Source organism: Tiliqua scincoides, chromosome 8 (genome assembly GCF_035046505.1).
Source record: "Tiliqua scincoides isolate rTilSci1 chromosome 8, rTilSci1.hap2, whole genome shotgun sequence".
In the NCBI taxonomy this organism is placed as follows: domain Eukaryota; kingdom Metazoa; phylum Chordata; class Lepidosauria; order Squamata; family Scincidae; genus Tiliqua; species Tiliqua scincoides.
In genome coordinates, this window is record NC_089828.1 from 11754601 (window position 1) to 11778642 (window position 24042).

Genomic DNA, 24042 nt, shown 5'->3' on the forward strand with positions numbered 1-24042 from the left:
AGTGATACTAATGGGTTTTTTTACAACAAAGTATTCATACTGTTTCCTCGCACTATCCTCTCTTACTGTTTTAGGACCCAATCCTATTCAACGATCCAGTCTGATGCAACTGTACCAATGTGGTGGGTGCTGCATCCTGTGGTGGGGGTGCAGTCACGGAGGCCTCTTTAAGGTGAGGGAAGCTTTGTTCCCTTATCTTGGGGCTGCATTGTGGCTACATTTGGTGCTGGAAAGTTGGATAGGATTGGGCCCTTAGTCCTCACATATTCTTGGAATCATTGTATGGAAAACTGTACCTGGCTGTAATTCAGGAGCTCTGACAAGCAAGTGGAACCTCAAATGGGCAGAGGCTTCCTGTCCTCTTCTGTGAGAAGTAAACTTCTGGCCAGTGGCATAGCTACAGGGGAGTACAGTAAGTACTGCAGGAGCCACAACATGCTGTATAAGCGGCCCTTCCCATTTGCCATCTGAGAGCCTGATCCTATCCAATTTTTCAGGGCTGGTGCAGCTATATCAATAAGGTGTGTGCTGCATCCTGCAGTGGGGGGACAGTCACATAGGCCTCCTCAAGGTATGGGGCATTTGTTCCCTTACCTCGGGGCTGCATTGCGGCTGCACCGGAGCTGGAAAGTTGGATAGGATTGGGCCCTGAGTCATTCCAGGCGGCAACAGCAATGCTAAGGGATACCTATGCATTGCCATCACTTCCCAGAATGGCTCCAGTGGTGAATAGGAGGGCCTGATTACACGCCATGTTGCAGCCCCTGCAGTACATACTGTGCTGTCGCCCCTGTAGCTACTCCACTGTTTCTTTCTTGTGCAGTGGAGGATCCTATAGCATGGCTGGAGGGTTCCCTCTCCTGGAAGAGAACAGAAGTCCCTGCCTTTGTGAGATATAAATCACAGCCTGCTGTCCATACATATGTACATAGATTTTCTGGACCAGTAGACTTCCTAGTTTAGGTCGTGAAAGGGAAAGCTCTTCACCCACCATTATGTACCTGCACGGTGCTGCCTTTCCATTCAAGTGAAATCCATCCTTGCAGATAAGGGAGTGATGCTCATTTAGGCTGGCTCTCCTGTATTCACAAGGCACAGATGGAACAGGAAAATTTGGTCAGAATTAGCAACTATTGATTTCTGTCTTTTTCCAGTCTTCCTTCCTATTCTGTACCTAGAATATAGCATACAATCATATATTCATGCATTTGATTTTTCTGACTATTTTGCAGTGCAAATTCCCTTGCTGGAGTGGGCTTCTTATTCCTCCAGATTTTGTCCCAGGGGCATACTGTCATTCTCTGTTCAGAGCGTCCCTCCAAGCATACAAGGCAGCCTTCTTAATTTGTGGTTTCAGAACCCGCTGATTTGACCCAACACAGGTCAGGAGGGCCCCACTCTACCTCTTGAATGCAATGAGAAGAGTCTTCCAATCATGTCAGGAGGGTTGCCTTCTGAGGCTTGAGGAGGCTGTGCACAACCTCCTCGTGCTTCAGAAGGCCTCCCAGAGCTTTCTGAGACATACTTTTGGTAAGACACGTCCACTCACGTCCGGAGATCCTCTGACGGCCTGCAGTTTGGCTCATCCGCATGTTTTAGTATCTTCAGGAGGTCCATGAACAGATCCCCCATGGATAACAAGGGCCAACTGTGTACTGAAAACATGGTGGAGAGAGGATGAGATGACCCTCTGACCTCCTCATGTTCAGCAGAAAGTCTGAAATGGACCTCTGCGTCTGCACAAGTGTAAGCTTGTAGGCTCTTCAGTGTGAGAAGCATTTGGAAACTCCTTGTGGTCAGAGTTCCCAAGCACACAGAGGAGCTTACCTACATTCAGCTGTAGCCACACAGAAGCCCTTTTCAGCTCTCCTGCCGAACTCATGGAGGTCAGAGGTGAGGCCGGTGGATATGCACAGATGGGACAAGGGAGCAAACTCTTGTAGACTGGGCACATGGATAGGAAACCTCCGGCAGGAAAGTCTGAATAGGGCTACTTGTTTTCTTGAATCAGTTTCAAAATACAATAGTAGGAGAAATTTCAAACCTAAAGAAAAAAACCAGTGTGTTCCCTGTTTATGTATTTCGCTAGCTGTTTCAAAGGAACCTGCTGCTGTCCATGCTCTGAATGCCTTCAAGGAACTGTGTAAAGAAACAAATAAAAGATGTAATATGAATTCTACCCCTCCCCTTAAGGTTCTGCAAGGTTGAGCACGTCTATTCATTTCATGTTCTCACGATGTGCAACAGATTGTGTGTAACACAGTATTTCTTAGTAGGCCTCTAAAATCCAGGAGTGGCTGATTACAAGCTGCCAGAACTTCTAGCTATGCTTATATAGCATGATTTCATTTCAGTTTTTTATGTAAACTTGGTTTCTGTTCTGTCAACATGTATTGTGTCGATTATCCTTTGTTTTGTATGTCATTCTAAAATAGCAGGGCTGAGAGCAGACAGGGCCAACCCAAGACCTCCTGATGTCTGAAGTGGCATGCGAAATGCTGCCCCCTATTATCCTGTGATGTGCCAGTATCTGCTTCTCCCACTTGCCAATGTTCTAGCTCAGCACTATCTTCCCCTCCATGTTCCTCTTCCTCTCTGTCCCCCTCTCCCTATCCAGAGATGGGAGGGAAGGGGAAAGGCAAGAGCCACAAGTAGGTGGACAGTGATGGATGCCCTCCACCAATCTGCTTCTTCCTGTTGACCTCATGGGTGAGCTGGCCCTGAGACCAGGTGCCAATATAGCTTGATGGGAGTTCTGTGCCTGAGGGACAGAAATCCTACTGGTGCAACTTTTCCTGTGCTAAAAGAATACACTAAAGAACACCTGTTGAATTTTTACTGTCCAGGCAACTGTTAAACCCGAAGAGCCTCATGGGAGTTTCCCCCCAGAGGGCCAATACCATAAGGAGTTATAACAGTCACTGGCTTAGCGTTCCACCTTCTCAAGTGCTGATCTAACTTATGTTGCCCCAAATGCCATGTTCGCTACACTTCTTTTGCTTCTAGATTTGTGGGAGGGGGGAGCGATGACACCTCTCAGGGTCTTGGATGTAGCCTCTGGTTCCTGATCCCTAGTTTAAGTACGATAGATTGCCAACCCAGGATGATATGCTTACATCAGATAACTAGACAAGGGAGTCAGAAATGAAATTCAAACTCCTGCCATGATGCTGAAGAGTTTATTTACCTTTTAAACTTATTAAATATACAAGGTTTTTAAAAAAATTGAAATGAATATTCTTATTGTAATATATATATTGTTATATTGCATTGAGAATAAGCAGACTTTGGTTCTTGCTTCTTGGGAAGGCTCCAAAAGCTCAGGCATCAGACAATGGCTTGTAGAGGGCAGCATGGCAGCTGGAGGCCACACTGAATGGAGCATTCAGGGAAACTGGGAACACTGTAAAACTTCATGTTTTTCTTGAGTCTCAGTACCTCTGTGGGCAACTTGGACAGGAGTTTCTCAGTGGTGCAAGTCCCAGTCTTCCCAGAGCACTCGAAGCCGCCTGCCTTTGGAAAGCTTGGCTCTCGCAGGTCAGCTGTCGGCATGCTGAGTGAGCGCGCTGTCTTTTTCTTGGCTTGAACAGAGAAGCTCAAGAAGGAGGAAAGCTTGTGGGTGGAGGAGCCTGGCCCGTCTTCTGTGAAGCAGTCATCCAAAAGAGGGTCCTCCAGCATTGGCACATGTTCCCTGGACAACCACAGGGCAGAACTGAGAGATGCCCTCCGAGGCTGTGCCAATACTTTCCTTGGGGACATTTTGCAATCTCCCTTCCCTGGGAAACATTGGGAAGTGGGACCCATTGATTTAGAACTGGGGCTAGTTATTGTGGCAGGAGCTTGGACCCCTTCTTCTGAGATGACCAATTGAAGCGTATGATGCAGGTCAAAGACCTGAGCTGCAGCCTGTTGGATGAGGGTCCAGTCGCGCAGGATGTCCTCTTGGGTGGTAAACTGCGAAGTTACTGTAAATCGGATGATGAACTTATCTTGGATTGTTGCTGGGATGACAAAAAGCTTTCCTGACCTGTTCAGATCTTTTAGGACCTTTTCTGTCATCCAGTTGGGGCCCTGTTTTTCAAAGATGGATATTTTTAAACCCTTGATATGTACATGCTTTTTAAAGTACTGAGACAAACCTTCCTCGCAAGGTGCCATCAAGCTTCAGCAGGCATCATAAAACAAGCCCAGCCCAGTCCACAAGGTTTTCTTCCATTCCTTTCCAGCTAGCCTTCACACACTCCCCCATACTCTCACTACAGTAGCAAATTAGCTCAACATGACTTTGATCTGCCACAATCGATATTGTAGCTTGTCACAGCCTGGCATTCTGTCACCCATCCAGAAACAAGATCATGGTATCGCCTGCTTAGCTCTTCAGGAAGTACTGGCAGCTCAACAATGAGACCACATCTCTTGCACACCTCCTGCCTCTTCGTGCACAGCCTCCTGGGGCTGGAGGGCTTGCTGTGGAGGTTCGTTGTCACGGCCATCAGCAATGAGGACCTTCATCCCACCGATGACACCAGTAAGGTGTCTTGAATTGTTGGTGTCTGGATGCCCAACCAGGACCCAGATAGGCCACATTACCCATTTTAGGGCACATAACTTGGCCTTAAGTCAACTGCCAAGAGTGACTCACAGCTTAAAAAGGCCACCACACCACTGGCATTGCCCAACTGCCCCTGCTTCTGGCCCTAGAGATGCCAATAATATTGCTACTATATTTCCTATGCACCTTATTCATACTGTCTGCTATACAGGTTAATGATTGCACTGGGGAAAATATTAGTTTACCTTTAAACGAAACACAACCAGCCCAAGGTGCCTCTTGGCGGGGATCTCAAACAGGGGATCGCTTTGCACCAGCGACTCAAAATATTTGGCCATTTCTGTGCCCTGTGATTAAAAAAAAAAGTAAGTGGTTATTATTATTTTCAGAAGAATTTTACAAGAAGCACAGAATGTAAGATGTGTTATTGAATGTCCCTTGGTGTACAATAGGGGCTTATTCCCAAGTAAGTGTTTGCAGCCTAAACACACAATGAACTTGACTGAAAAGAAAGCAATCTCCTATCAATCCTTAGCGCAATATATGTTCAGGATTACAATTGCAGCACCCATTCAAAAATCCAGACATTCCATAGCCACTGACAGCTGCAAATGACCTGGTAACCTGCAGAGGTCAACAGAAGCAAGTTTCTCCTCTGATTTTTGTGTGCATTCCATCTGCACATTTTGGACTTGTGATACTGACATATACCAAGTCAGCCCTTGGTCCATCCAGCTCAGTATTATCAATGCTGACCAACTAGCAGCTCTTCAGGTTTCAGGTGGGGGTCTTTTCCAGCCCAACCTGGAGATGCCAGAGACCCTCAACATGCAAAGAAAGTGCTTTATCACTGAGCTATGGTCCCTTTTCCCCCTCTCCATAATTGCGGTGATGAATTCAGTTCACAGTGGAGGTCAGCAACTGCGACAGCTGCAGTCATCATTCACCTACATGTCTGACATGGGCTTGTAGCTTTTCCACACCAAAGGAGCGAAGGACAAACCAGAGCTTCAGTGCGCGAAACCGGCGGCTCAATGGGATTTGCCAGTGCTGGAAATAAAAGAACATGGGGAAGTTAATTAATAAGCAAAAGTGAAGAGAAGGTGAGGACCGCAATATGCCACTAGAGTGACTGACTTGATGCAGCATCTGGTATCTTTTTCCAGACCTATAAAAATGCGAACTCAACCTTTTCTTTCTACCAAAAGGAATTGCACTGGGGCTCAAAATGTGGATGGAAGCGGCAGCCTGCAAGCCAAAAACCATTTTTCCTAAGCCATTGGTGTCACTAGGGGAGTGCGGGGAGTGTGGGCCGCATTGGGTGATACGCACAGGGGTGACATCACGACTGGCCAAAATTTTTAAAATCTTGGTACTTTCAAATAATAATACTGTCATGTTATATTTTATTCAATATGTAATTTCAGGCAGAATCCAATGAGAAAACCCGTGTTGAAATATCTGTATTCTATCAAATGTTACAGCAGAAAAATATGTGGCGAGAGCAATGGCGCATCACCACGTCCACTACCCAGAGCAGTGCCCCGCCCACTGCATGGGAAGAAGTCCATTATGGGAGTGGCCTCCTGCACTGAGTGACACAAACCCTCTTGACTCCACTACCCTAAGTCCACACATAGACAATACTTGGGCAGCAACCTCAGCTTAAGGAAGGGTTAAGGATCCCAGAAAAAATGTAAAGAGACAGAAGATCTAATCACAGATCTCTGACATCTTGTCTAGTTAGACCAGTGGTTTTCAACCAGGGTGCCACAGTACATTTGTGTGCTGTGAATGGTCTGGAGGTGTACTGCAGGAGTTTGGGAGAGGGTCATTTACTAGTAGAACCATTAGGTGGCGCAAGCCTCACACTGGCAGAGTGGTGAGCTTTATCAATTGTCGAAAAAACCGATAATGTCCCTTGACAATTTTAGCGCCTTGTCAGCGTACCATGAGATGGAAAAGGTTGAAAAGCCCCGAGTTAGACCCTCAGATCTGTTCATCACTCACCATGAAATCAGTGGCTGACCCTGAATTGGGATGTCTGAGGTAGATGGGATTAACACTGAAAGTTTGCTGCAGCTTGAATCTGTCCTTGACCCTATAAAGACGGAGGAAACAAATTATCAACCATTGGGAGGCATTCCACAGATTTGGAAACCCTTGCGCATGAGCACATGGGCTGCTCTCCGTTTCTCTCTTGCTCACCAGAATGCGGTGCAATCAAAGTGAACCATCATCCATTTGGAAGGGTTGAACGTGAACGAGTCTGCGTGTTCAATTCCATTCAGAAATGGCCTGAATTCTGGACACAGAAATGCAGTCCCAGCATATGCAGCATCAATGTGAAGCCAGAGTCCTTCTTTAGTACCTAAGTGGAGGGGGAAAAAATCCTGGTGTTTGTGAAAGTAAAATGACTCAAGCCAAAATATGCAAACTTCTTGTGATAGCACGACTCTGTTGTTGCTCTGCCCGCTGGTTGTCTACCTCAGTTGAATGGCTTTTTTCCTCGTGATGCTTCAGACCACTTGGTTCACTTGAGCCCAGTTCTCTTCAGGCTCAAACATGATGTTACTTTGGTTTCAAGGCTTTAAATAACAGCCAGCTTGAATTGGGACTGTGAGGAGAAGAACACTTTAGTCTGGAAGTCAGGAGAGATCCAGACTCTCTCTTAGCAGCAACAGTTACCCTGCAGATGCCTGATCATGTCTGATCTTGGAAGCTAAGCAGGTTCAGGCCTGGTTAGTACTTGGATGGGAGACCGCCTGGGAATACTGGGTGCTGTAGGCTTATACCATAGTCTTTCGAGACTGAAGGTTGCCAACCATCTCAGCCATGACACTCACTGGGTGACCTTGGTCCAGTTTCACATGACCAAACAACACAGCACATTAAATGTGTCAATTGCTGTTGCATTTTAAAAAAATTAATACTATTTAAATAACAATCTGAGGTTGCCTCTAATCAGGGCTGGGAATGTGGTATGGGGAAGAAAGAGTTAACCTTCTGTCCTACACTGTGATCACCATGAAAATTACCTCCTGCCATCCAAAGCTGCTATTTACGAATAATAACACAAAAAAGGGCAAATTAGTGTTTAAGGTACCATGTAGTTTGACCCTTGGCCTAATATACTCCACAGGATTATTGAGGGGAGAAGCAAAGAAAGAACCATGCATGCCACTCTTGGAAGGAAGGGTCAGATAGAAATAAAAAGCAACCAATACTTACATATGGGCCCTAGTTCTGAAAGGTCATCAAAAGCACAGACGCCAGTTGTGCCCAGAGTTGCACAAACCTAGACAAAACCAGAGGCTTGTCAAGAAGGTACAGGAGGGCCTCAAAACACCAGAGATACAAATGTGCTGGTAAACAATGAGTTGTGCAATGGATGCCAACAACTGATGGAGAACAAGACTGTGGACATTATATTGGCCCTGTATGACCAGTCATGACAGCTATGGACGGCCTCCATCATTAGCAACAGTGTGCTTTGTAGTACCTGTTGCAGGGAAGTACTGGCAAGAGAGAGAGATGCCTGCCTCTCCTAACTTGTGGGCTTCTCAAAGGCCACAGGTGGACTAGTGTGAGAAAGGATGCTTGACTACCTGGGTCTTTGGCCTGATCTAGTCAGGCTTTTCTTCTGCCCATAGTGTACTGTACTCATTTATTTTGCCCCATTGTCCTCTCTGCTAAAAAAGGTTTCACAGGGTTTTGAAGTGTAGCAACCTGCAAAACCCGTTTGCTCAAAAAGGATAAGCAAGACAGAAAAATAAATAGGCATGCTACAAGCAAAACGTTGTTCTATCATACCACCCACCACTCTCTGAAATAAAAACCATCTCCAAACTTTCATTAGCCTTAAGCATGTTGAGGTACGGATGTAAGTTTCAAGAAAACACATTATCTGTCCTCTCCTCCACTTTCTCTTCTTCTGCATTCCCCCTTCCTTTTCAAATCCAGGCTGCATTCGTTTTTCAGGTTCTAGCACTAGAGAGCTGTTCTTTTTCACCTTCCGGCACGCTCAGGCCATCTTCGTTTTTCACATTCTAGCATGCTTTCCATGCTAGCAATTTGAATTGCTTGCTTGGAGCTATTAAAGATGGCCATGCATTTGATTTCCTGGCAGAAACATAGTGGCATTAGGGATTGCAACGCGGTGGCCTCTGTGCATTCGATTTCTATGACTCCTCTGTGACTGGCACTTCCTCCTATTTGCTATTCGAAAAACGAACGTAGCCCCAGATAGCAGAGGAAGGAGGAGCAGGGGAGGCAGGTGAGTGGATAAAGTCAAGCACTCCTGGCCAATCTGCTGCCCTGAAGCGTATCCACAACCCAGAAGAGAAAGCAGGGCTTACAAAGATGGGCACTAGGCCGCGGCTTCTGTCCTCTTCGATGGCTTTTCTCAGGGTTTCGCCTCTCAAGGAAAAGTTTTCATCGACTGGTAGAAATCTCATCTTCACTAGGGAAATTAAGCCAGCCTTTTCTACAGAGGAGTGAGCCTGAGAAGACAAGCAAACAGATGCAAAGCACTGAATGACTTGCACCCATCAAGGAGTGCCCTGTTGCTAACAGTTTGGTTAACATAAGAAGAGGCCTGCTGGATCAGGCCAAAGGCCCATCTAGTCATAAGAACATAAGAACATAAGAACAGGCCCACTGGATCAGGCCATAGGCCCATCTAGTCCAGCTTCCTGTATCTCACAGCGGCCCACCAAATGCCCCAGGGAGCACACCAGATAACAAGAGACCTCATTCTGGTGCCCTCCCTTGCATCTGGCATTCTGACATAACCCATCTCTAAAATCAGGAGGTTGTGCATACACATCATGGCTTGTAACCCAGCTTCCTGTATCTCACAGTGGCCCACCAAATGCCCCAGGGAGTACACAAGATAACAGACACAACCTGCTTCCCGGTGCCCTCCCCATTCTCATCCCAGTTCTCCCTGGTTCTCATCACACTATGGTTTTGCGACTGTTGTCCAGGCTAACTTCTAAGTAAGTGCACATAATGGTCTGATATCATGCCCCTCTTGTACACACACCTGGCATCAAAAGCTGGTACTCCACCCACCTCCCCTCCAGCGGTCCTGTCTTCTCTACAATCCTAGAGGCATGTATGTAGAGGTACAATGTCCCTAAATTAGTCATCATTAGCAATCACGAACATATGACGCTCCCTTGGCCTCACTCAGAGCAAAAGTCCATTTACTTCAATTTTGTCTACACTGACAGGCAGTAACTGATTCCCCAAGTATGAGGACCCATGATGCAGTCACCTTGCTGGAACTAAACAGGTCAGGTGTAGGTCTAATGACCAACTGATAACCCTGTGTACACCGCCAAGAATTTCATGATGGAAGACAGGCAGGATATGAGTTGTAATAATTAAAAATAAGTCTTATCTTTAGCATGAATGCACTGACAAAAGGTTTTAGATCAGACTGTTTGTCCAATGCCAGAAAGACTAGACTAGAAAACAGTACAGAGAAAGAGAGATTTACTTGATCCGAGGCATAAGCAACAAGGCGCGAGTTTAGAGTAGAGTCATCTGTATCCGGCTCAGATGCTTTCAGTTCAATAATTTTATTCTTTCTTGCAGCCAACAGAGCAATCAAGGTTGATTCACTGACAGTACTCTGCCAAGAAAGAAGTGTTTGTTAATTGCAAAATGTTTCCACAATAGCAAGGGAGAGTTTTCTATCAAATAATGGCTGATGATGCCAACACAAGTGGTGATCCACAAGACACTTAATCCTAGGCAAAGAGTGAAACCCAGAATCTAGTTACTCCAATAAATCCTAATTCTTCATAGTAATATACTGCTTTTGAGTCCTCAATGCACTTAACACTTAGTACAGGTCAACATGATTATTCCCATATTGCAGTGGGTGACTGTGGTGCGCCTACAGACTCCTAAAGAGTTCATGGCAGTGAAAAAAATTGAATTTCCTAGTTTGCAGGTTAGCCTCTGACAGCCCAATCCTAACCTGTACTGGAACAGGCAAGCTGGCTGCCCTGCACTGTATTCAGGGTTGGGGCTGGCTGCAGCTACTCAAATCTGTGCCACCTAAGTGCCGGATCCTGGCCCCATCTCCTATTCAGCCCTGAGCCCTCCCCAGACCCTTTCATCAGCCTGACTTGGCTGGCGTGAACTCACCACTCTCTTGGCGCAACAGCAACGGATTCAGCCTCTGGAGGCCGGCACACATCCGTGCACCGGACTCCCAACTCCTGAGGGGGCGCAAACACTTTTGTGACACCTACAGGCCGGTGCAAGGGACTTGCGCCGGCCTGTGGGTGGTTCAGGATTGTTCCTAAATTAGATAGCAGAGTAGGGATTGAAGTAACTGAAAATAGCTCCCTTTGGGGGGGAGGGCTATAGTATCTCTATAACCTTGGAGTCAAGAGCAGCTTCTCTTCTGGGCAAGTGTTTTGCTTCCAGTCTGGGTACTACCTGCCCCACAGATGCTATTTAAAAAAAAAATCCCACCCCAAATTATGGAAGGACAAGTGATGTATTTAAAATCAAGCCTAGGTTGGCTTCAAGTCCCAACTGAATTGGATACTTACATCTATATAAAGAGGACTGGGGTGTGTATCTCCCAAATCTCACTGCATGCAATGCACATTCACAGGTGTCCGAGCAAAACAGCAACAAATATTTAATAAGAAAACAAAAAACTCTTTTGGTCATTCACCTGCAAGATGCCTCCACCCCTGCTGTCTGGATGATAGTGCAAAAACATGTCTGGGAGACCCAACATTTGAGCCAGCCAGTCCATCACATTCATTTCCAGTTCTGTGCAAGCTGGGCTAGATGCCTACAAGAAAGAAAGAGATATAGAAGAAGTCAGAAAGCAACCCTTGGACACTGAATCAGATGTTGCCAACAAAGGAATTTGCCTGCTTTTCCATAAGTGGGGAAAAAGGAGGATGGTTTTCGGTTTCTAGGCAGACGTAAAGTGATGACTCCCCTAGCTGGGATGCAGAAACATTGTCAAGTTGAGCTAGGGGCAGAAGACTTAAAACTAGCATGAGAGGCTGGCAGTAGCTGTGGTAAGTTAAACACGATGTACGGGTGCCCTCTAGTGTTTCTTGAGCAGACTACTATAAGAATAAACCACAGCTTAACACTACCTTCACTAGGACCTACCAAAATAACCTATTTTACTAGAACCCACCTTTTTCTTCAGTAGTTATATCGGTCAATAAACAGTACTTAAATAGCATGTAAATATTGTAACTTATTTTCTACTTTATCTCAGAAACAATGTTGACATTCTGGGCATATGTGTGAATACAGTGGGACCTTCTTATCCACAGACTCAACATTCACAGATTTGAGTCTATGGGGATGCCACACCCATGGCTGGAGGGCTTCAGAGACCGTCCAGACACAACCAAAAGTGCATTCCAGTCGCGTCTGGAAGGCCTTCTGAGGTGCAGGGAAGCTGCGTACGGTCTCCCTGCACCTCGGAAGGCCTCTTGGAGGCTTCTGAAAGGCACTTATGGTTTTTTTGGCTGGCCCCCCTGCAAATTCTATTATCCAATGATATCGATATCGGGGAGAGGGTCCTGGAATGGATCTCCCATGGATACCAAGGGTTCACTGTATAAAAACAAGACAAAAACTCTCAACAATAGTGGTAGTATTTACCCAAGTGAATCCCAAGCAGTTGATGGCATCTGCCAGCATGTCCCCCAGCAGTGAAGGCCAGGAGGTCAGTGCTGGGAAGTAGGCATGCATATGAGGACTCTGCCAGTGGACCACCTGCATTGAAAGAACAAGAGATGATAAGAAGATCCGATTTGACAGCTCTAGTAGAGCACAGAGGAGTACGTCACCTAAGGGCCCTGCTGGTTCAGACAAAAGGTCTAACTAGACCAGCATCCTGATTCCTGCAGTGGCCAATCTAGAAGCCCAACAGCAGGGCATGAAGGCAATAGTCCTGACCCAATATTGACTCCCAGAAGCTGACCTTTAATGGCCTACAACATTTGAACACAGGGTTCTGTACAGCATTCATGAATAACAGCCATTGACAGCTCTGTGAATGTGTCTAAACCCACTTTAAAGCAGTCTAACATTGTGGCCATCACAACAACTTGCAGCAATTCCAAAATTTATCTACACTCTGTGAGAAGAAGGGCTCTCTTTCATCTGTTCTGAAAGAAAGTCCAATCAATTTCACTGGATGACTTCCTTTGCCCCCCCCCCCCCAGTTCAAGTACTATACCAGAGTTCTAGTACTACACATCATGGAGGTGTGAACAATCTAGTAATTTCCAGTGCAGTCTACCCATGCTTACACAAACACAAGTCCCACTGTGTTCAGTGGAGCTTATTCTCAGGCAAATGCACAAAATTGCAGCCCTAGTCCCTTATGCTGCAATCTTATGCATCAGTAGTTCCCAAACGCTTTCGACTGGTGGCTCCCTTGACCTACTGGATCATCGGCTGCAGTTTCCCATTAGGGCTATGATCCTATACATTGTATAGGGCGACTGGTTTTTCATGAGGATTCTGAAGCTCCCCTGGCTGGTTTCTGCAGCTCCCCAGAGAGCCACAGTTTGGGAACCACTACTATACATAATCACCTGGGACTAAGTCCTATTGACTTCAGGGAAACTTACTTCTGAGTAGGGATGCCTAGGACTACACTATCATCATCCACTGGGCTTCCTTCTTTTATTACGCAACCACAGAAGCCCTCACTGTACTCCATCCCTGGTAACAAGACCTGAAAAGTAGAGGCTGCGACCCTCAGGTGCATCTTAGATCTGGTAACAGCATCTTCATTTCTTATACAATGGCAAAGAAAATCTAATCGTATATGACCTGAAGATAAAATGCTTACACAAAAGCAGAGGCACTTATCTCAATGGAACACCCTGATGATACACACTTGGAAAGAGGAAACAGCAATAAAAAGGAAATCGGCATCTTGTATCGCATGAAGGCAGCGGCAAGACAGAGTCCGTTATTTGTCATCTTGATCAAAAATCATGTGCAGTGTGGTGTGCAACATAGACCTGCCCTTTGCTTTATCCGCTTCTACTTTTCCTCAGACCTATTCCCCTTATATATGTATGTATTTTTACACATTTAAACCTTACTTTTAAAAACATAGTTTTTCATTATAAATAATAACTCAATTCCTTTTGCAACCATTTTTATAATAATCCTCCTCATCATACCACATACTGTCACTGTTCTCAACGCTTCATAGATATTATTTTGGTAATCCTTACAACAACCCTTTAAGGTAGGTCCAGTGTCACCCCTTACTATAGGTGCCTCAGACTAATAGTGCTATATCTTATAATACTTGGAGCCCAATCCTATTGATGGGCAGCGATGGCACTATGGCTGCAGTGTCGGCACTGGGTGTTATAAAAGCACTGTAAAGTGCTTACTGACATCCTATGAGTAAGCTGTGCTGGTGGGAAGACCTGCACTGTCCCTCTCAGTCCACCTGACAGCCACTGGCTGAGGTAAGGTTTGAGGTGAGGTTCCAGAGGTGGGGAGATTCAAGCTCATGAGGGGGTGGAGAGAGCAGAGCAGGGGGCTAATTCTGTGCCAGCTAAGCTGGTGCAGTTCTGAGTAGCCCCATTGAGCATGCCGGGGTGCTACACAGGGTAATAGAAGAAATGTTCACTTACCCCAAGGAGAACTCCCACCTGCTCAAAATCTGTGGCATCACTGCGCCAGCGTTGGAAAGGATTGGTCTGCCCCCATTTGAATAGTGCCTTTATGGGTTCACTTCTTGTTGCAACCCCTACCACAACTGGTAAGGAAAGTATTATCACCCCATATTGCAACTTAGACTGAGAGGGAATGCTTTCCCTAGAATCACAGAGTTAATTCATGGCAGAGGTGAGATGCAAACCAAGAAAATCTTCATTTTTAGCTCGGTCTCTTAGCCACTACACTGTCCTATACCAGCTCTCTACCTAGTCTACTGAATTTGTAGCCGAGGTGAGAACTGAACTAGAGAATTGAATTCCCAGCTCTCTTGCGCTCTCTCCCTCTCTTTGGCACAGCACAAAGAATTGCTCTGAGGGCCAGATTCTGCCCACTGTCTGTTGCCAATCCCTCAGTTTAAAATGGAGCAGAGAGTCTGATTAGGAACAATGCAGAAAATCTAGCAGGGTAATTCATTGCTTGTACATTCCTGAGTTACAGAAGCCTTACTTCTCTCTATAGGCAAAGAGCCATAAAACCCCCACATCAGATATGTTAGCCTCGGGAATAAGTCTTTGGAATGGAGAGTGCCTAGAAACCAGAGTGGCCTACAAGGTATTTCATTCTCCATTTTATAAGAATACAATAAAACGGAGGACTCTGAGGGCTGGCTTTGATTTTGGTCGTGCATGATTTGAATTGCTCACTTTAGCCACAAATATAGCTTGAGTGCCCTGCAGCATCAAAACATAAAAGAGAGGGTTGAGGTTGGAAAATTATCCTTCATCTTCCTCTCCGTTATGGCAAGTATTCTCTTGATTTCCATCAGCTGATAATGTTTGGAGCCCGAGTGACTAGAAAGATAGAGGCAGTCGCAAGCAACTCTCAATGCCCACAATGACATGTTTGTTTTTATTAATCTAGCCCATCATCTCTGGTCACACTCATTTTGCAGCTCTCAAAGTAGCAGTACAGATGATAATTCCAGGCAACAGTTTCTGTTATTATGGCAGGAGTGCCAATGAGCACCAGTCTTTTGAGAACTGTTCAAAGGATAGCATTGCTGTGTATGGGGAGCCACGTTAGAGCCCAATCCTAGGCTCCGCACGTCAGTTTACCGCTGGTGTGCACTGTCACAAACTGTTGCAACTGTCACACTGTTGCAAGCCCTAATGCTGGGCAAGTGCCCGTGCTAGCCCAGCACTGGCAGGCACTGGGCTAGCACCGGGCGGGTGCCCGACCTCCACCGCTCGGCAGTTGCACAGACCGCCAAGCAGCAGAGAGGAAAGCGGGGGTGTGGGGGGAGGTGGGGAGGAGGCGTTCTTGGGAGGGGGTGGAGGGCAGGGAGGAGGTGTGACAGAGAGGTGGGGAGAGGATGAGGGGTGGTGTGCCGGGGGAGGGAGCGGGGAGGGAGGTGGGATCCTGAGCCTCAGGCTTACCGCCCAACACTAAGGCTTTGACCTCACTGCCAACCTTTTGGATGGCAATGAATTGAGTAGCCCCATTGCAGGGCTACTTCCTTTACACCGCCTATTTTGGTGGTGTATATTCGAGGAGAGAAAAGGGGCCGGGGGAGTTTAAATTAGGGGATAAGATCTGGCATGCACCATTGCCTCTGGATCCTACCCTTCCTGTCCCCTCCCTGCCCCCAGTTCTCCCACTCTGTGCCCATGACATCCCCTTCTGCTGCCTTACCAGTGCAGGGATTCCAGGACTGCTGGCGCTCACTGTTTGCAGGCTGGCCTGACGGCACTGAATGGTAGGTCGCATTTTGCAACCACTGTAAAGCACACTATGCAGTGGCACTGTGGCTCGGTAGGACTAGGCCATAAACCAGATCTCCACCTGCTTCTGGTCTAGTCCATTTCACTCCAAAATAATTATTTTGTTTAAAAAAAAAACAACTGTTTCTAGTCACTGTCCAGGTCAAGAGAACAGCCATAGAAGTAGGCATAGAACAGCCTATTTCTACACATTAAAAAAAAAAGGCTATGTTCATACCTCTTTCCATCTGAGGAGACCCATATTAAGGAACCAATAGGCTAAAAAAAACCACGCATCTGATTTTGTGGCACTTACGTACAGGCGTGCACCCGTATCCCCCCTCAGCCATGAAACTTCCTGGGTGTCTTGGGCCAGTCACTTTCTCTCAGCCTCACCTACCTCACAGGGTTGTTGTGAGGACAAAAGGAGGGGAGCAACTATGTACACTGCTCTGAGCTCTTTGGAAGAAGGGTGGTATAAAAATGTGAAAAAAATAAATATCTGAGGGGGTTCCATTCCATAACTTCTCATGGATACCTGAATTCATGGATACAAGAGGACACCGATCTCCAGCCCTGGAGGCAAGGGGAGCATCCTCTGCTCCCCTCCATAGTGTCATCTGAGTCCAGCAGAGGCCACAGACCACCTGTTTGCAGCCTCTACCAGGTTCAGATTGAACCTTAGAGGTGAAAAAACATCACTTCTGATTTTTCCATTGAAAGCTCCCCTCGCCTCTGGAGGGGATGCATGCTGGAGAGCCCTGCGGACCCAATCCACGGATCAGTGAATCTATGGATAAAGGGACCCCCCTGTTTTCATTACTTGCCATAATTTAGAGCAGTGGATCCCAAACTGTGGATTGGGACCCACCGGTAAGCTGCAACCTGATTTTTGGTGGGTCGTCAAAGGATGATGGAAAGATCAGATCACTCATTGCCTCAAGCCCTGAGGCTATTCAAAAATCAGATACTGTAGTTGCTAATTACGCTGCAAAGAGCTCAGCTCCTGCAGTTTGCAAGCATGTATAAATATAGGGTGATAAATGTTTGAAGGTCTTATTCTGATCATTACTATTATTATTATTTCTTTCTAGATCTCTTTTTAAAAAAAATCTGGTAAACCTAGGTGGGTCCTGACAGAATGTTCTTTTAAACAGTAGGTCCCAGTGCTTACAAGTTTGGGAACCACTGATTTAGAGCTGATAGAAGCAGCACATAAGTCTCCATTTCCAGTGCTTTGCACACGTCCAGTATCTCTCCATGCTGCCCTATGTCCTTACCCCAGGCATAATGATCTTTTCAATGTCATTGAAGATGTTGTCCCAGCTGTCTGGCTTTAGCGGGGCTGCGTTGGGTAGCAAGTCTCTCATGTATCCTGGCTGCACATCAGGAGACACCCGCCTCTCCCTCACATTGGTCAGGTACTGACAGATGTAGTCCACCATTTCTTTCCCTAGAAGAAGCAAGCAGTGTCATCTCAGAGAGGGAGCTAGAGATAGGGGGCTGGTTCACACAAGCATATTTGTCAAGCTGGACCAAAGTGATGATGACTGAGCCAGGGTCGATTAATAACCCCAGAGAAAATGTCAACTCAGATGCAGCGTTTAAACTATTCACACATTCAACCAAAATATTAGTTGAGAGATTAACTGAGGTCCTGTTCAGGACCTGATCAGGAGAGATTTCTCCTGATCCAGTCAGGCAATTTGGTTTTTCATTGCCACACCACTACCCTGCTTCACATTTTTACTCATCTGTTTTCATTCTTCTTCGTGTCACTCTTTCTCTTTTCATTCTGCCACACTGACAGCTTCCTCTCAGTTTGCCTCAAGCTACCTGGCCTTGACACCCAGTTCTTTAGCAAAATTCCTGAATCATTGTAGCTTCACCTTAGCTACACGCCTTTGTCTCTGACCCTCTCTTACCCAGTTCTGGATCCCTGTTTGTTTAGCATGCAGTGCGAAGCCAGTGTAGCATACTGGGTGGTATACTGGACTTAGGTTCAAATCCCTATGCAGTCAGGAAGTCCTCTAGGTCAGTTCATCTTTATGTGTAACCTACCTCACAGGGTTGTTGTGAGGATAAACTGGGATAATCCCATGGATGTTAAATGCCATGGTTGTAGGAATCTGACTAGCTGCTTGGAAAGAAAGATGGATAGAGAAGTGACTCATAATAATAGCAAATTGTTCTTGAATAAAATTGGGTTTATATTTCTAAATGCACAGCTGCAATACAGAGAGTAAATTTAGACACCTCCAAGCATCAGAGGAGCTTTTATTCCCCAAATTTTTTAAAATTAGAATGAACTTCTACTCACTTGTCTATTGCAACTAACTTTTAAAACTTTCCCAGTTTCCGTTTTTAAAACCCTCCTCTCTTAGAATGTTGCAGACATTGCATAACAAAACATACATTAACTCCATAGAATGAAATGTTGGTATTTTTCAGGGTCCTGTATTATTTAGAGCCCAATCCTATGCACGTCTACTCAGAAGTAAGTATAGTCATTATAGTCAATGGGGCTTACTCCAGCGAAGAGTAGATAGGATTGTCGTCTTAGGGTCCAATCCTATCCAATTTTCCAGCACTGGTGCAACTGCAATGCAATCCCAAGGTAAGGGAACAAATGTTCCCATACCTTAAGAGGGTCTCTGTGACTACCTCCCCACCACAGGATGCAGTGCATGCCCCACTGGTATGGCTGCACCAGCACTGGAAAATTGGATAGGATTGGGCCCACAATCATTTAACAAGGCACTGCTCATCATCCAAGGGTTTGATATAAGGCTCAGGCTCTGAACTTACTTTCAGAGCCAAGACTTAGTCCTCCGAAATGTTGCAGTGCACCTTCCTCTCGCCCCTGGAGTGCCGCACTCCTGTCGGTTTCTGGAAATGGTTTCCAGACTTCCAGGTTGTTCTAAACCCACCACTTCTCACTTTAGAATCAAGTGACCTTCATACTCCCCAAATCCTACTGGTAATGGTGACAGAAGCAGGTAGATATGGTGGGATGGCAAACAAAACATCCTGAAATTCTGGCAAATCATTCCATCCACCCAGTCTCATAAGAGTTCTGTTGGATCACATGAGAAACACATCCAGGCCAGTGTCCCATTTCCCTTCTAACAGCAGCCACCCAAATGCCCCTGGGAAGCAAGGCACAAAAGCAACAGCCCCACAGCATGTGGTCCTCATTGGTCAGCAGCCCCTGCTCCTGGAGTTTCTGTTTCATGGTTATGCCTCACAGTTGTTGATCCACCTATCCTCTGCTGAACTAGTTCGATCCTTTACAAAAACCACCCAAGCTTTCAGCTATCCCCCAAGCCTTGACAGCAATCGCCCCAAAGCATGACAAAAATCCCCCTTGTATGCCCACCTCTCTGTCTGTACTGCTCTTGGTCCATGATGTCACCTTCTAAGAACTGCTTCTTCCAAAGTTGGTCGCTGTGGACCACTGGCTAGGTGGCAGGTGGCTCCGTCTTCTCTTCGCTGATGCTCAGCCTTCAGCCCTATTTATACCCTCCTCATCTGTCAGACCCCCATGAGTCCTCAGGACAGAGACTGGGACTCCTCCCCTCCTATCTCAGAGCTTGAGCTGCGTGCCTTTGATGCCTAGCATCTATTTCCCTTAGTGAGCCCCTGGTTAACCCTATCACTGCAATAACAAGCAACAAGTCTACCCAGTCTACTAGAAAGGTTAGCACTGGCAACAGTGAAGAAAGTAAGAGGTTAAAAATAGCTCAAAACGATTCACGTAATGATGGTAAGAAGCTGTAACTACCCAAATGCTTGTTCAGTTTGAATAGTTTCCCCCTCCCAGCAGTAGAGTAGCTACAGGAGGGGTGGTGCAGTAAGTATTTCTGGCGCCACAACATGCCGTGTAAAGTGTCCCCTCCCACTTGCCATCAGAGCCATTCTGGGTAGAGATGGCAATGTCTAAGCGGCCCCTTCCCCACTTGCCTTCAGAGCCATTCTGGGCAGCAACACTGTTGACATCACTGCCCAGAATGGCTCCAATGGCCAGAGGAGGGGACTCTTACATGGCGTGTTGTAGCACCTGCGCTATTCACTGTGCCCCCCTCTGTAACTACGCTACTGCCCCAGAGTCAAGTCCTCCGCAGTTCTCTTGCTTTTCAACAAGTGGTTCAAATAGCATTGGTGGTACTTTACAGTATGGCTGGTGCTAACTGGGTCTGCATGACACTGCTCTACCTGGCCTGACACCATCAAATGCTGCAGCAGTGCATCACAAGGTGTGGTTGTGCAGCTCCTCAAAAGAGACACAGAATGCGCAAGGAGAGAAGGAAGGTGCAGAGCAAGGCAGAGATCAGGAGGAGGCAACAACGAGAAAAGCTTCTCCCTCGTTGCAAGGTAAACTATGGGACAAGCTACCCACAATAGGTATCTTAGATGGCAGTATGTTCTGGAGACCTTTGGAATATCACACTCTCCCTACTCTCTCCTCTTCCTCTGTATGTGAAATGAGGATGAAAGCTTTTGCATTTGCTTTAAGAAAGAAATACAACACCCCACTATATACAAATTTAAGCCTCTCATGGTGCATTCAGCCCCCACAAATGCCCAGGCTTACAGTGGCAGTGGCATAGCAGAGGGATGCAGGGGATAAATTGCCCTGGGTACCATGCCTTGAGGGGATGCCAACCCTGATGGTATATTCGAGGCAAAAAAAAGCGGCATGAGTCTCATGTTGGCCACATACAGAAGGCCTTTCTAAGATTTCTGGGAGGGCTTCTGAGGCGTGGGGAGGCTTCTTCCCCATACATCAGACCACCTCCTGGATGTGGGATGCATGTGTTAAACACCCTGGGGGTGTTAACACAGGTCATGATAAACTTGGCAGCAGGGTTTTGTTGTTGTTTTTTTGTGCCCCTAGGCAGTGGCATAGCTAGATCATTTGACACCCAGGTCCATACATTTTTTTGTCATCACAAAATTAATTTGTCAGTGTGTAAGGGTGCCCATCAGGATGGGGAGCGAAATTGGGTGCCAGTCAGAATGGGAGCCCAGGTCTATCTAGCAGGTTGATCTGGGCTCAAAGTCTGGACAGGAGCCCAGGTTTACCTGCCTAGAAGAGGCAGTTCCAGAGGACAATTGGAATGGGAGCCCTGCTTTGAGTTCAGGAAACTGTAATTTTTGTTAACGTAAGACAATTGCATTGTTGTTTTCTGGCTTTTTTGGCCATAACTTTTGTTAGAGTTGAGATATTTCACCCCTGTACGTTTCATTGCATTCTGCTGTAAATTACGTATCAAATGGTGTATACTATGATGATATTATTCCTAACAACCATGATTTTAGCAATTTTGGTCACAAGTGCTTTCACCCCCCCTTGGGTGGTATACGGGGTAGACTGCCCCCACACCCTGCCCCCCACTAGCTATGCAACTGCTCCCCAGGGTGCCAGATGGATTAACTACACCACTGTACAGTGAAAAGAGATGAGCGATGAACCATAGATGCTGGGTGGCAGAAGCGCCAATGACAGGATCCTGTAGAGACACTGCACTGACACTGAGGACTTTGGGGCAGTGTTGGCAAACACTTGATCAAGTGGAGGTCTTGATCAAGTCCTGCACTGGACCTCCCATGCTAACCTCTTGCCCACCACTGGAAGGAGCATTGAGCACTGAGGGTGCAGGCCTGACTTGGCCAACCTCTAATGTCACCTCTATTCTGGGGGATGCTCCCATGTGCAGAAACGGGTGCTGAGCACAGCAGAAGTGCAAGTCTCTTGGGCAGCTTGCGCCACCATTGCAACCACTATAGGATGCTCTCCATATATCCACTCTTCCTCCCAGTTGCCCCTTGGTTCTTTACATATTGTACTGTTAGGAAGGTGGTGGCTAGGGAAATTAAGAGCAGAGATCTTCGGCCAAGGAAGTCTCCAGTATCACAGTTCTAGCTATCGTCATTCTGTTTTCGTGACGAAGGGCAGCAGATAGTACACCACTGCCTAGATAGCGAATGATTTCATAGATGAGGATACTTTGATTGGAGGCAGGAGGAAATGCTGCTAAGGAAAGCACCGAGAACAGGCGGGTGACGGCAGAAGTCACAGAGTCCATGGTTGGAACATGCATTTTTCTGTCTGGATTTCTGACTCATTTTACTAATGGGAAATGTTGCTCATGTAAAGAAAATAGCTCAGATGTAGACAGTCACAAGGAAAAAATGGAAGCTCCAAATCACAGGCGGAGCTTACGAAACAGATTTACGTGCTGAGATAAATCATTGGCCCATGAAGCCTCGTATTGCCTACACACTGACTGGCAAGAGTCCAGGTTTCCAAGGATAGGTCCCGTCTTCCTTGGTTCTACCAGGTTTTGGAGATCTTTGGCATACAAAGTTCACACTGTACCAGAGGGCAATAGCTCCCCCCCCCTTTTTACAGGGTTATTTTGAAAATTGTCTATGCTCTGCATCTGTCTGGGGACAAACATCCATACCCCATTTTGTTTGCATGGCATCTCTGGGTGGGTATTTGTCCCCATGTAGATGCAGAGCAGCCTATCTAAACTGTCCCCGCCAATGCAGTCACACCACCGGAGCACACACGGCATCTTGTAGGTTGGTCAGTCCCAGAGATCTGTTCCCGTGCCCAGAGATGAGCCTCCACTGCCTGAATGGGTCTTCTCAGACCTGCGCCAGCAATTTTGCTGGTACAAGTCCAAGTGGACCTGGGAAGGCAGGCTGAAGCCAGGAAAAGGGATAGGTTGTTGGTGTCGGTGCTGCTTCTAGCCCCCTCCTTGCATCAACACATCCCCTCCCTGTCCCAGTCTCTGGCCCATTCCTCCCTCTGCCAACCCAACACTGGGGTTTTTCCTGGGTTCACTGGTGCACGGCCATGGCCACTCACAGCCTATGGTGGTGCCATGGCTGTGCTCTACGGCTTTGTCACCTTTTGTGATAGCCATAAAACCCACTGAACCACCAGAATGCAAGTTCCAGCAGTGCAGCTGGCCCATAGGATTGGGCCCTAATCTTTTTAAAAGTCTAGTTCTTTTCTCCCTGTTATAACTGAATAGATTACAGTCAGTACTGACAGGTGGGATTTTGGGAGTACATGTGAATCCCCTATTTTATCAACTAAAACAGGTTGCAACCAGTCCATTTCCTGTTGCAATTTCAATGGTCATTCATTGCTTCTAAAGCCCCAAATGGTTTAAGCTCAAAATGTCACAAGGTGTTCTCATATGATCCATCATCTACAATCAGGTTTGCTGAGAGGCCCTTGCCAGCATCTGAGGCATGGTTAGTGAAAACACAAAAAAGGTCTGTTGTTAAGAACAAGCCCCACTGGATCAGGCCATAGGCTTATCTAGTCCAGCTTCCTGAATTTCAGTGGCCCACCAAATGCCTCAGGGAGCACACAACAAGAGACCTTCATCCTGGTACCATCCCTTGCATCTGGCATTCTGAGGTATCCCACTTCTAAAATCAAGAAGTTGCACATACACATCATGGTTTGTAACCTGTGACGGATTTTTCCTCCAGAAATTTGTCCAATCCCCTTTTAATGGCATCTAGGCCAGATGCCATTATCACATCCTGTGGCAAGGACTTCCACAAACTACACACTGAGTAAAGAAATTTTTTTTTGTCTGTCCTAACTCTCCCAACACTCAATTTTAGTGAATGTCTCTTGGTTCTGGTGTTATGTGAGAGGGAAAAGAGCATCTACATCCACTCATTAATCCCCTGCATAATTGTGTATGTCTCAATCTTGTCCCCCCTCAGGCACCTTTTTTCTAGACTGAAGAGCCCCAAACACTGTAGTCTTTCCTCATGAGTTGTCCTAGTCCAGAATCACTCTTTTAGTCACTTTTTTTGCACCTTTTCCATTTTCATGATATCCTTTTTTTGTGATATGGCAACCAGAACTGGACTCAATACTCCAAGTGTGGCCTTACCATCAATTTGTACAATTGCATTATAATATTAGCCATTTTATTCTCAATACCTTTTCTAATGATCCCAAACATAGAATTAGCCTTTTTCGCCACCACCTTTGGA

The 24042-nt window shown here is 46.4% G+C and overlaps 1 protein-coding gene across 1 annotated transcript; it reads right to left on the reverse strand.

Annotated features, from left to right (window-relative positions):
* Nucleotides 1–3327: 3327 nt before the first annotated feature.
* HDC (histidine decarboxylase) lies at nt 3328–19430 on the reverse strand. Its single transcript, XM_066635010.1, has 12 exons — nt 19385–19430; nt 17286–17458; nt 12215–12328; nt 11256–11378; nt 10059–10193; nt 8911–9054; nt 7784–7850; nt 6761–6923; nt 6563–6653; nt 5504–5602; nt 4798–4899; nt 3328–4071 (listed from the first exon to the last, which is right to left on the reverse strand). The coding sequence occupies exons 1-12, from the start codon at nt 19410–19412 to the stop codon at nt 3328–3330; spliced, it is 1983 nt and encodes a 660-aa protein (XP_066491107.1). The 5' UTR covers nt 19413–19430.
* Nucleotides 19431–24042: the final 4612 nt, after the last annotated feature.